General features: G+C 48.8%; 1 protein-coding gene across 1 annotated transcript in view; it reads left to right on the top strand.

The window, feature by feature from the left end:
- Myo18b (myosin XVIIIB) overlaps nt 1–13,840 on the top strand; it is a 197,146-nt gene that overhangs the window by 51,634 nt on the left and 131,672 nt on the right. The window contains exons 22-24 of the mRNA XM_050121133.1: nt 6,734–6,799; nt 12,462–12,590; nt 12,860–13,003. Coding sequence (XP_049977090.1) covers nt 6,734–6,799; nt 12,462–12,590; nt 12,860–13,003 — 339 coding nt within the window. The remainder of the gene's footprint in view (nt 1–6,733; nt 6,800–12,461; nt 12,591–12,859; nt 13,004–13,840) is intronic.

Below are 13,840 nucleotides of genomic sequence, written 5' to 3' on the forward strand. Positions count from 1 at the left end.
GCTCTGAATTATGCATGAGTATGTACTCTGGTGGGCAAGCCGGAAGGCTCTGCATGCAGAGTGGTTAAGACCTCAGGATTCCGTGAGACAGGTCTGACAGCCAGGAAAGGTCACTGTGGACATCAGACGCTAGACGGCAGCAGAGGGGATTCCTGTCAGGGTGGAAAACGGGCCCTAGCGGGTCCCCCTTGTGCCTGATTGTGGTGTCTCTGCACGCTGTGCCAGCTCCTCAGAGAAGATCTCGCATCCTGGGTGTCTGCACACTCACATCACAAAATCGCTTCCTGGTGTTGGGGTGCACACCTGTGACCCCAATACTAAGGAGGTAGAGGTGGACAGATCAGCTCACGCTCATCCCCAAGATACAAGGTGGTAGAGTTCCAGCCTGAGACAGTGTTCCAAGACAAAGCCTTCTGCTCAGGGGAGTCTTTCTCAGCAGAGATGGCAGAGATGGCAGGACTGCAGAGCCAGGCGGAGACAGCTGGGGCTCAGACCCGGACTCTGACTCTGGGTCCTTATGCGGAGCATTAAAAATAACTATTATGGGTAGAAAGATTGCTCTCCCATGATCTTAGAGCACCTAACTGCAATTGCAGAGGACCCAGGTTCAGTTCCCGGCACTCACATTGGAGAGCTCACCATCCCTGTAGTATCTCTGAGGGATCCAATAACTTCTTTTGCCTTCCATGGTACCTGTGGTACCTGGCACACATACACTCACTTGGACACACAGACACATGCATTTAAAATTAATTAATTAAAACATTGTCAGTGACTATAGTTGTACCCCTTTCTCTCTGTGAGGGCTCTTGAGAAGCAACTGAAGGGAGGAAGCTCTGGGCACAGGCCGTCTTGGCAGAGGAAGAAGGTGGTAGAAGAAATGACACACATCTCCAGCAGCAGGGCCAGGAGGCTGCTTGCTCAGTAGCGTCCACCTGAAGTCGGGTCTTTTGCCCCACCCCTCCCCCAGTGGGAGCTGTCCACACTCAGTGTGCTGAACTGGCTGCTCTCATCCTGGGGAGAGCAGCTCTCTGGAAATTAATTCCACCGCTTTCCCCCTCATTTGCTGGGTTCTCACCGTGGACATTCTTTCAGTCACTGTTTTTCTCCATCACATGGGCCAATGCCATCACGTGTGTGGGGTGTTTCCTGGTGTGCCCTTGGCATTCTGCTTAGCCAGCACCCTAGGAGTTACGGAGCTGTCTGCCTTCAACCATGATGTGGTCAGTGTGCAAGGGAAGGATGCACGGGTTCTAGATGAGCAAGCATTAGAGCTGGAGGCTCGGGCTTCAAACTGCATCTTCCTCCACGGCTTTTTAAGGATTGAAATCTATTAACTGGTAGCCATCTGAACTAAGGTGAGCTCAGAGCAGCGTCCAGCACAGCCCTGCGTTGTTCTCAGGACTTTGTAGCTCCGTTGCGAGCCCTCCTGGCTACATCCTTCCCTGATATCCAGGACACAGGAAGCTCTTGACAAAACTCGAGGGCAGAATTTTTATATCTAATTGATCTATCAATTATTAAGAGACAGGTGTTAATGCCCCTGGCCACTAATGTTGAGCTGTCTTGTTTTTCTTTAATTCTATCCATCTTCTGCTTCTCATGTCTTGGGACTTTCTGGCTAGGTGCTGAGATAATGTGCCTGTCTGGCTGGAAGGTTAACCCTTTCACCACTGGACATGTCTCTAGCCATTGGCTTGAGTCCAGTTTTGTTTGTGTTGGTGCGAACGCCATTTCTGTTATGCTCGCCATTTGAAGGGTGTTGTTTCGTCCATTTTTGCCCCTCTCATTGGGCTCTGGTCTGAATCCCTTGCAAACAGCTGTCTGATTTACTTTGTATTAACTCGGTTGCTCTTCTTGTGGACTGTCTGAGGAAGCTGGCAGTGTTCCAGAGAGACAGAGTGTATCTTCATTCAGTTTAATATTAACCTAGTTCTGGTTCGAGAGTGTTCCATGGATCCACCTCCTTGTTGACACCTCTGTGCCAGTGTTATGTGTACAAATATAAGTCCATTAATACAATTTTATATTTTCTTTCATTTAATCTTTTATCTTTTAAATACATTGACATATTTTTATAGTATTTTCTTTTTTTTGAGACAGGGTCTCACTATGTAGCCCTGGCTGTCCTAGAACTCACAATGTAGACCAGGCTGGCTTCAGATCCTAGAGATCAGCCTCTGCCTCCCAAGCGCTGGCACCACACAGGCTCACACCATTCCCCTGTTCTTTCATGTTTATGCTTTCTGCTGTTCTTGAATCTTTGAAAGTTTGAGTCATTATTTCTTCCAGCCTTTAATACAAACACAAGATCTGATAGTAGTGACTCCTCAGCCAGTGTGTGCCCGGGCAGAGTTTTGAGTCATTTTGTTTCTTGAGGACTGGGAGCACAGCTCTGTAAGGTGTAGAGGGCTTGATTGGCAGGGCCTTTTCCCTCCCGGCATGTTTGTTTTGTAATCCCACAGCCTTCTGCACATTACCATTCTAGTTTGCTTTCCATGGCTGTGACAAACACCTTGAGCAAAAGCAACTTAGGGAACAAGGGGGTTATTTCAGCTTACAGGTCATTGTCCAGCACATCATCTTGTTTGTAATATTTGGAAGGAGTAAAATTTGGGCAAGTTTGAAGCCATAGCCCTTTGTCCCATTCCCCCTCCCTCCCTCTCCCCCTTCTTCTCTCCTTTCCGAGACTCTACCATGCAGACACTGAACATGGCTCTGTTGCCAGGTGTGACTCAGTTTTCTTTATTCCCGCTTTTCTATGTTCTTCAAATGGGTAATTCCCTCTGATGTCACTCCCAACTCACCAGCTCACCTGCCAGCCTGGGTCTGCGGTTGAGCCCCATGGGGAAGCTGTCATTTCAGCTGTTTGATTTTTTTTTTCAAAGTGAAGAATTTCCATATGTAGTTTTCAGCCATTTTTATCTGTATATGAATTTTTTTTTGGTGCTGGGGATCAAACCCAGCCCCTGATCTTGCTCAGCAGGGAGTCTGCCACACAGTCACCCACAGCCTGCTCTGTCTTTTAACTCGCAAAGTGGCCCTTTTCTCAGGTCTTTGAACAGATCCACAATGAATACTTGGAAATCTCACACTGAGTACACATTCTGAGCCAAGGAGGTCTATTCTGTTGGCCACACCCTCCTTCTCCCAGTAGGAGTCATAACTTCTGGTAGTGGTGTGTGTGTGTGTGTTCATTTCTGTTGAAACCTGGGTGTCTTAGACAATGATTTTAGGCATAGGTTTTTTCCTAACCATCTGGCGACTTGTCCTGACTGGTGTGAACCCCTGGTGTCTACCTGCTTTTTAAGGCTCGTGGTTTTATTGTTTGGCCTGGCTCCTCCCCAGCGAGGGCCACATCTGCAGAGGTTGTTCTGTGCACATTTCTATTTTACTGATGAGTCTGGGTACACAGGAGAGCTGTCTGCATCTGGGGTGTCAGCATTGCACTCCAGTGTCTACAGCTGTTTGTCCTTTCTCTTCCTACACCCACACCCATGGCTCTTGTTCTTGTCTTTAGCATAGAGTCAGAAATACAAAGGTACTTGACATTTTGAAATTTGTGGTCTAATGGATGAATCTAGAAAATATCATATTGAGTGAGGTAACCCAGACCCAGAAAGACAAATATCATATGTACTCACTCATAAATGGCTTTTAGATATAAAGCAAAGAAAGCCAGCTCACAAATCACAATCCCAGAGAACCTAGACAACAATGAGCACCCAAAGAGAGACATAAATGGATCTAATCTACATGGGAAGTAGAAAAAGACAAGATTTCCCGAGTAAATTGGGGGCATGAGAACTATGGGAGAGGGTAGAAGAGGGGGGGGGAAGGAAAGGAGGGGAGTGAAGAAAAATATATAGTTCAATAGAAACCATAAAGAAATACAAAGGTACTTTGGAAGCCCACTGGCTGTTCCTTTTTCTGTGAGGTTCCTGGTTGTAGAGTCCACTTGCTTCTGTTAGAACAGCCTTCTTGGCTGTGACTGTCCCTACGTGCTGCTGCTGCTACTGCTTCCGAGCTCCTTGCCATGATGCCATGATGGTTGTGCAGAACAGAGAAGGGTCTGGAAGCTCCTTGCTCCACCATTTTGGGAACTTCTCTTGCATACCAGTCCTGGGACCTCTGTAAGTCTCCTTCCCTAAGCCAGGTGTGTGACCCCCATGGACTGAGGACCAGAGAGGAGCAGGTTGCCCAGGGTCACACAGCCAGGGAGTGGAGGATCTGGGCTGGGTACCAGCATCAGAGAGGAGAGAGCAGGTTCACGCACCAGCTCCTGGATCCTGTGGCATCCTTTCCTGCGGCATTACCCTTCCCATTGCACCAGGCTTCAGTTGCTTCCTTGGTGAAGGTGGAAAATGTATTGCAAAGGCTTGGATACAAATTATACACAGGCCATTGGAAAAGTGCTTGGGATCAGAAGGCGGGCCGAAAACTGTTTCTTTTTTAAGGCAGGGTCTCTATGTCCTTCTGGCTGACTAGAACTCACTATGTTGACCAGAAGGCCTGGAATTCTGTGTAGGTCAAACTGGCCTCGAACTCAGAGATCCACCTTCCTCTGCCTCCCAAGTGCTGGGACTAAAGGCGTGTGCTATTACTCAACTATGCTTCTTTGGAGTAAAATGGCCCGTATTTCTCTCACAGACCAGCATTCCATGCATGCTGTATGAACCTCAGGTGTCTGTGGAAGAGCTGATGTGACAATGACACCATCCGACATAGCAACCTGGATCCCTGCCGCATCTTTCTTATTTTTTTATATAACAGGCTGTTGGACAATGATTGCACTGTGTTGAGCTAAATTAAATAATTGATATCTGGCCTAAACAAAGAGCATTTCCATATGGTTCAATTACATATTAATATTAATGAAGACAACACAAACAGCAATTAAATAATTAAGTGCAAAGTCATTTACAAATTCCTTTTCCTATTTTCTCAATGAAGCCTCCCTGGGGTCTTTAAGGTCTAGACAGGGCTATTATCATCATTTTGCAGTCCAGGGAGGGGATCAGAGACACATCACTCACTTGCTCTCCATCGGCTGGACCAGAGCTCTCTCAAAGGTCTCTCTCCGAAGTCAACAAAGCAGGCACATTATTTTCTAGGGCTGGTATTTTTGTTCACATCTGAAGGATTCTAAGAAAATCAAGAGCTAGAGACGCACCCTTCGTTCCTATAGCGTCTGAGTGCCCTGTTAAGTGGTGTCTGTATTGCATCTCAGAATACAGAATTCCTCGCGTGTTAGAACCTCTCCCAGGGTTGTGTGTGTTTGGTGCCCAACTTATCCTGGTTTGATGCCTGTAGATCAAACAGTGTGTGAGGTCCCACAGACAGCTGAGATCCATTCCTCCGTCTTTTCAGAAGGAGACCGAGGCTGACAGTAAGGTACTGGCCTCAGATCTTTTCATGGATGAACGAAGTAAGACTTGGTCCCAGGTGGATACAGTTCCAAGTCTTGTTTGAGTCAGGGTGTTTCTAGGTATCCAAGAGTGGTCTTAAGCTCACAATCCTCCTGCCTCAGCTCCCCAATGTGCTGGGGTTAACCCAGATCCTCACGCCCTTTCTCCAAACACACACACTCTAGCCTTTGCCTCTAAAAGAGATGCAGAAAAATGTCTCTGCCTGGGGTTCCACTTTGCCCATCCATCTTGCTCTCAGCCAGTTTTATCATGCTTTTCTTCCTGTGTAGAGAGAAGAGATGTTATATTTGGGTATATTGGCTTTATGTGTCTTGGCTGCCTTCAACTCCCTTGGAACTTTTTTTTTTTGGCTAAAATATAATAAATGAAACCACTCAGACTGGAGGGGGAGTGCTATATAGGAGGCTTTTCCAGGGCTCCAGGAGAGGAGGCCAATTGTGATCTGGGACTAGGTTTTTCAACAAGCAATTTTAGGGGGTGTTTCAGGAAGTATCCCATGATGCCCCGGGCCTTCAGGCTGGCAGCTATTTCACTCAATTGCTGCCCCCACTTCTTCCTAAGTTTTGCAGTCGCTCATGGTAGTTTATCCCGATAACAGCCTTTCAGACAGTCTATGGGGGAGTGCACATAGGGATGGCGGAATGGGAGGTGATGGTGGTCATATGGGGCAGGGCAAGCTGAGGGACCACAGTTGAGCAGGTTATCTCGCAGTTTCTGTGACTATTAGACAAAAGGAAGATTCCGCAGGAATTCATGTCTACCTTCTCCAAAATCTCTGAGAAAATTAACTTCTGCAGGGAACTGTCTCCTTTGACCTCTGTCTAGATCTCTCTGACTCCCCCCCCCCACACACACTGCTCTCCCCGCTCCTTCTGCTTCCCCTTTCCCGTGTTCACTGAGTCCTCACTGTGTGCATGGAGAAGTATCTTAGTGCCATGGAGGAACAAGAAGATGACAAACACAGGCTCCCCCTGTGTGGCTGAGGGTGGGCCAGATGGGCACAGATACAGATATCTGTATCTTGACAGCAGCTGCCTGCATCATTTCACCTGGAGTCTTAGATGTCTTCAGTGGACTGGGAATGGTGGGGGATGAAACATGCAGGCCTCCTGGGGGTTCCAGTGGAGTGTGCTGCGTGCGGCAGGGGCCTGGGGGATGCTTCTCTCTGCACTCGCCCCTCTGAGTTGGGGCTCTGCTTGCTCCTCCTCCCTGCGTCCAGCCATGCAGTGAGCTTGACCTTCAGCGTGGGTCTCATTGTGCCATGCTCTCTTTGAATTTCTCTCTTCTCACCCCCGCCCCTGCAGGCAGTGGAGGAACTCTTGCAGACCCTGGATCTGGAGAAGAAAGCAGTGGCCGTGGGGCACAGCCAAGTGAGTGACTATCTTGCCAAGGACACCGACACTCACGCTCCTTACAGGAGCTCAGCACCCAATTCTTGCCTCACCCAATGACCCATTATCACTCTGGGTCTCTCTTTCCTAGACTACAGGGGACAAGCGAGTTCTGTCCCTGTCCCTCTTCCAAAATCAAGACGACATGGTGCCACACAGGTGGAAACGACACTAGAAATGTCATTCTTAGAGTTCACTGGCCCAGGAGCCTCGAGAGTCTGGAAGAGTTGACTTGGGTCTTTAAATGACATTCTGAGCTCCAGAAGGAACTGCTTACAGCTGTAAAGTATCCTTAAAGGAGAGAGCTCAGGCAGGAGACTACCTGTTTTTGCAGAAGTTTAGTTATCAGAACAATGAAAGCACTTGAGAGACTTGAACAGGCTGACCCGTGGCTGGGACCCCCCCCCCTGTGGATTTGAGTTTTTAAGGAAGTGCTTGAGAATATCTGTGATGCAGGTGGCATATTCATGACAGAGGAGGGCTTATGAATATCTATGATGCAGGTGGCATATTCATGGTGGAGGAGGACCCTTTCTTTCCCAGATCTTCCTTTATGGGCATTTCTTTTCACAGTCCCTACAAATGGAGAAGGGTGTCAACACCGCTATGCAAACCATGTGCTAATGATGGCAGGCTTCAGCATAATATCCATCCAACCAAAGCAATTTAATGGGAAAGGGGTTTCTTCTGGTTTATAATTCCAGGGCTGTAGCCAACCATGACAGGGGAGGGGTGGTGGCAGGAGTAGGTGGCTATATGGTCACATTGCATGAGCAGTAGGAAGCTGTGAGAGAACAGGAAGTTCAGCCTGCCCATGAAACTTAAGGTCCACCCCCCAGCGATGCGTTTCCTTCAGCTTTCCCAAAAGCACCACCAGCTGATGGGGACCAGATGTTAGAACACATGAGTCTGCGAGGGGTGTTTCACGTTCACACCACAGCACAGACCCTCTTGTGCATGTGTGGGATGACAAGGTATGGGCAGGCACCTGACAGTTCAATGTCAATGACATTTAACAACAGAGGAGTTCTGACCAGGAGATGGCTACCAAGATGTATCTGGTTTCCTCAGTTACACTGTGTCTTAACTGCATGTCTACTCTGTATCAGAAGGCAGCATGCTTCTGCAGATGTGGGCTCCTACTGTCCCATTTGCAAGTGGCTGTGGCACAGCCCTAGTCCTTGGCAGTCCACTAGTCCTAGGTGGTCCACTAGCCCTCGGCACTCCACTGAAGTCAGTGGATGGAGGAAATAGCCTGAGAAGGGAATGGGATGATTTGAGGGGAGAGAAACCAAAGGGGTTGAAGCTCAAACTCTCCCCTGCCTGATGAGATGTCTATAGAAGTCTCTGCTGTCTAGCATGCCATGTGCTGTTGATTGTCAAGAAAGGAAACATGGTATTTTAGGGCTCCTGAATTCCTTGACCCTAGAGCCTTCAGTCTTTTGTTTTTGGGACACACTCATTATCAGCTCTGAAGCTGTCTGGGAAATGAGCATGAGTTTTCAAACCCAAGAACTACGTGAGTGGTGGTCAGTATGCTACAGACAAACTCAGCACCCAGACAGGGAAGGAGGGGTGTCTAACTGCCCCATTATTCACAGATTGGTTAGCATAACCAGTTAACCTGAATGGTCAGAACCCAACTGCAGGTGCGTATGAGCCCTGGGGAAGGGCTCTGTTCTCCCTGTAGACATGGATGTCTACAGATGTCTTCTCCTTGGTGGGCTCACCAACCTGTTCTAAATACACTAGCATCTCACTCTGGCCTTGACTCAAGCTGGGAGTTCACTGTGGGCTTGACCAGATTGCCACTGTGGTTATTTGCGGATATTTCTGGCAGTAAGAATACACCAGCCTGTTCCTGGGCTCTCACGGCAAGCCACAGACTTCCAGAAGGCTCCACGCTTTTGTCTTTTCCTCCCAGATGAGGAGACTGTGCTCTGGGTAACTAATTCACTTCTAGTGACCCACAGGGAGTGAAGGCTGAAGAGTGCCAAGGCCCTCCCCACACACTGAGGTCCCCGCTGCTCACTGGTGGAAGTGGAGAGTGTGTTCAAACGGGTCCCATGGTCTTGACTTGGAGTGGGGGTAAGGATCGCTCCTCAGCTCCACCCACTACGTCCCTCTAGTCCATCTGCAGAAATCCTGCCCAGGAGCTTGCAGAAACCCCAAATCCTCAGACTCCACCAGGACCTACTGGAGCAGAAACTGCATGGCGGAGCCCAGTGGCTGTTGTTACAGGCTCTCTAGGCGACTTAGATGCATGCTGGAGTCTGAGAACCACTGGGCTAGATAATTACCCAGTTATTTCATGAATACAGAAATTGGTCCCCACAGTCCCAGCAGCCACAGTAGAGTAAGGGAGAGAACAGAAGCTACTGTGTGTGGTTTACAGCGGCAGGGGTTGGCAATCTAGAAGCCGAAACCTCCTATAACAACACATAATTGTCACTGCATAGTGCTTGGTACTCACCAGGAGTGATGGAGGCCAAGGTGACCTTTGGGAGGCCAGGCTCAGCACCAGTTTGGGTTCCTTGGGACAGGTAAAACATCTTGCCATTGTAGAATCTGGTACTGAAAGCGGAAGTCCACAGAAAACCCAGTTGGATAGAGAGAAGCTGCTACCCTGTCCCTGCCAAGACTTGAAGCTTCCTAACTGATTCATGCCTCAGTGACCACAACTGCAGCATGGAACCTGTTCTATGCCTCCTGCCCGGGTCATTTAGCAGGGCCAAGCTACTGTTCCTTACAGAATGCATCTATCAGCGGGGTAAAGCTAAATTTATCAGAGAAAGTCATATTTTATTGCTTACGGAACTAAAACCCTCAGAGTTGGAGCGATGGCTTACTGGTTAAGAGCACGCACTTCTCTTGCAGAAGGCCTGAGTTTGGTTCCCAGCATCCACATGGTAGCTCACAACTGCCTGTAACTCCAGTTCCAGGGGATCCAATGCCCTGTTCTGGGCTCTGCTGGCACCTGTGTGTGTGTGGCGCACATACACTCATGCAGGTGAACATAGATACATATTAAAAATAAGGAATCCTTAGGGCACTGGAAGATCTCTTTTGTGTTTGTTTTTTTGTTAAAGAACCAAAACTCCTCTGACCTGGGGAATGACCCCAAGGAGAGGACATAGACCTTTAGAAAAGCCTGGCTTTTGCAGTTTTGGGTCAAGAACAGCAGTGGGCCCTGGCACGTTCCTTAGAAGTGGGGTGCAGGATGCTCCTCTCTGCTCAGATCCGACAAGCAGCTGAAGCCGTGAGAAGGGAATCATTTAGGTTTTTCCTTGTGATTTTTCCCAGCCCCTGACACCTTATTAAGGTTTGTGCTCTGGGCACTGACAGTTCTGACCAAGTGCGATTCCACTTACAGTCAGACTGCTCAGTAATATCATGTTCTCAAAAAGGGAAGGAGAGAAAAGAAAGACACAGATCGAGTCGCTTCCACAGAGCCGAGGACTTATGGACTTACTCCCGCCATGGGCACAGTCCTTTCCAATTATCTTTTAAATGAAAGCCTCATACTTAATCAATATTGGGCTGGGGAGCACCTGCCGTCGACTGGAACATGAAGAATGCTGTCATCATTTTTGATCATCGATTTTTTTTTAAATGGCAGCTCTGGGACTCACCAGCTTGTGAAATTAATACAGTGATTATTAAGCAACCTGAGAGCCAGGAAGGGCTGATGTCTCTATTTCAGTGAGGCTGGTCCTCCTGGTGGCTCACAGCAAGCACTCTCTGATCTATGAAACAGCTGGACCCTCACAGAGCTCATTCTCACCTTCTTGTGGACCAAGGAACCCCGCCATTAGAATGGGTGGAAAACTCGCGGTACCTTTGCTCCAGTTAGTTTCAAATTCCCTTTGGAATTCAAACTTCTGATGTGTGAACCAGATCCTGAGTTCGAGTCTCAGCTTTCTGGGTCAATAGATACCGAATTAATTGAGTTACTGGTTTCCACAATGGGACAATTTGGAGTTTAAAGACTGGACACAGACAAACAAAGGACTTTGAGAACTAGATGCCCAGGCCTGGGGAGACAGCTCAGCCATTAGTGTTACCCCTGAATTCCATCTCAGAACCTGTGTAAAAGGCTGGGTGCGGTGGTGCACTCTGCACTCTGGTAAAGTCCAGCATTGAGGAGGCCATTGTTTCTCCCTCCAAAAAATGGGAAAATCACCCAGCAGTGGTGGTGCACACCTTTAATCCCAGCACTTGGGAGGCAGAGGTAAGGGGATCTCTGTGAATTCAAGGCCAGCCTGGTCTATAGAGTGAGTTCCAGGACAGCCAGGGCTACACAGAGAAACCCTGTCTGAAAAAAACAAAGCAATACCAAAATGAAAATCAAAATAGCAACCCTCTATGATCCTGCCTGCTAACTTCTAGTCTATTCTAAGCACTCAATAAACATTATCCATTAGTTGACAGTGCCACCAACTCAGAGCCATGCAGTGACATAAGAGAAGATAACACCCTTGGGTCCTTCTGACAAACGCAGGACTGGGTCAAGTCCATTATGAAGACATCCTTCCTTGGCATGCAGGGAGGTGGACTAAGGGTATACTGAGAATATACAGAACTGTAGGGTGTGTAGTCAAGGACACTCCCTACCTGGAGAGCCTCGGGTCTCATAAATCCCTTTAAACTCAAACCCAGAATCTGTTCCCTTTTGACTTCTACTGACAGACATCCCTGGGCTTCTGAGTCACTGCATCTTGTCCCCTGCAGTCTGTTCATGGACCATTCCATGGGATGCTGCATGGTGATTGGTGCTCTGAAGCCTGGCAGGTGTGGTCTCTGGCAGGAGCCTAGCAGCTCAGGGGAGGGGTGCACGAACCAGGAGGGTGATGTCCCTTCCCACAGCCTTTTCCCCTCTTCCCCTCCACTCCTTTCATGATGAATCTGGGTGTTTTGGGGTATCATATCTCAGGTAATTTTGTCAATGATTAAAAATGAACATTTTGGGACCAGCCCAAGTGCATGGGCTGAAAAGAGCCTGGGACAAGGCCTCAGAAACTGAGTTTACTACCATCCAGGGATGAATTTGTCCAGGAGGACATTAGACACATCTGTGCTGGCAGTGATTGTCAAACCAAGGCACCTGTCTTCCAGAATCAGGTGGAATGCAGGCAGTGGTTCAGCAGGGCCTTTTCTTTTTTCTTTTTCTTTGTATTCCTGTCATTGTTTGTTCGTTTGTTTTTGTTTTGAGACAGTGTCTCATGTAGCTTAGGCTGGCTTTGAACTCACGACTAGCCAAAGATGACTTTGAACTTCTGATCTTCTTGCTTCCTCTACCCAAGTGCTAGAATTCCCACACATAGTTCCATGCCGTGTAGAAGGATTCCAGGACATTCTGCTTGCTAGGCAGGTGCTCTGCCAACCCAGCCAGATCTCCAGCCCCAGATTCTGCCTTTTAAAAGTCCTAGGGCAGCATCCATCCTGCTCCATGCATCCTGGAGCACACTGGGTAGCCAGGGGCTGGAGGCAGGAGGAGGAGCCACAGGAAGAAAGACCACTTCCATCCTTTAGACTTCCATTAAGCTCCAGCTGCAGCCTGAGAAGAGAGATGGGCTCTGAGTAGCACCCCAGACACCCAGCTAGGCAGATGCCTTACCTGTGCCTTCTCTTCTGCCCCCAGGTTTTCCTCAAGGCAGGTGTGGTTTCCAGGCTGGAGAGGCAACGAGAGAAGTTAGTGGCCCGGAATATCCTTCTCTTCCAAGCGGCTTGCAGAGGCTTTCTGTCTCGCCAGGAGTATAAGAAGCTGAAGGTACTGTGTTGTGTCAACCAGCCGATCTGATGTTGTGGATCTGGGGTGAACATGCATGACTGTGCATCCCCCATGACACACAGACCAAGTACTTTTGCAAGAGCTCACCATGTTGTGGGCCACCCTCTGCTGGCCTGTGCTGTAGATGAGCTGGAATAGACAAGAGGTTGTGGCCCCGTTCCCTCCATGGCTTTGCCCTCTGTCTTCTGTCCTCCTTGTCCTCTTTCCCAGGTGGGTGGACCCCATACATCCACATTCTCCTTCTGCAGATCCGGAGGCTGGCCGCACAGTGCATCCAGAAGAACTTGGCTGTGTTCCTGGAAGTCAAAGACTGGCCATGGTGGGGGCTTCTGGCCTCTCTCCGGCCCCTGCTGAGTCCCACCCTTAGCATGGAGCAGCTTCGTGCCAAGGAGGTGGGTCTGTGCCTCTGGACAGTGGCGCTCACCTTCATGCTTATACCCAGCCCCCAGGGCTACTGTGGGCAGTGACCAGCAACCCAGAGGTCCTCCGTGCCTTTGATTGGAGGCTGCTATCCACTGAGGCCATGTTCTGGAATACAGTTGTTCTCTGGAAGGCTGATCAAATGCACCAGTCACCCTGGGGTCACGTGGTTCATTCTAAGCTCAGTCATGGACTCTTTGCATCTCTTAGAGAAACCTTTGTCATCCCTCAATCTCCAATAAACACACACGCACACACAGATTCACATACACCCCCCTACACCCAATCCTCCACTACCACACACACACACACACCTCCTGTGGTCAGCTGTTTTGGACAGATACTGATGTTTATTTTTTTACAAAAATGACTGAGTTATGCACAAGGCTCTTTCATTTCTTGCACAAACAGTAAACATGAGGTAGGCTACGTGTCCTTCATCTAAAACTATGAGCAAAGTCCAAGCAAATGTTCCCCAAACCGGAAAGAGCCTAAAATCTGGCACTTTGATCCCAGGCACTTTGGGTGAGGCCTCCCCTGTGAAGCACGTGCTGTGCTCTTGCCAATCTATTCTAAATCTCCCCAGGGACATCTCAGGGTGCACTTCCTCGTTCTTCTTTAGAGCAGCAGAGCATCCCCTTGGGCTCACAGCCTATGGTCATTCTGCCACCTGCCGCTCCTTCCAATGACACCGTCACCAGCTTGGAGAGCTGTCTCTGGGGCGGGGTGACACTTGTGAGGATGGATGCCCTCTGCACAGTCACACACACACATTCCCCATCTGGAGTCGTACACTCAGGCCTAGACTA

This window comes from Alexandromys fortis, unplaced genomic scaffold (assembly GCF_014885135.2).
Source record: "Alexandromys fortis isolate MF-2015 unplaced genomic scaffold, M_Fortis_MF-2015_v1.1 scaffold_197, whole genome shotgun sequence".
In the NCBI taxonomy this organism is placed as follows: Eukaryota; Metazoa; Chordata; class Mammalia; order Rodentia; family Cricetidae; genus Alexandromys; species Alexandromys fortis.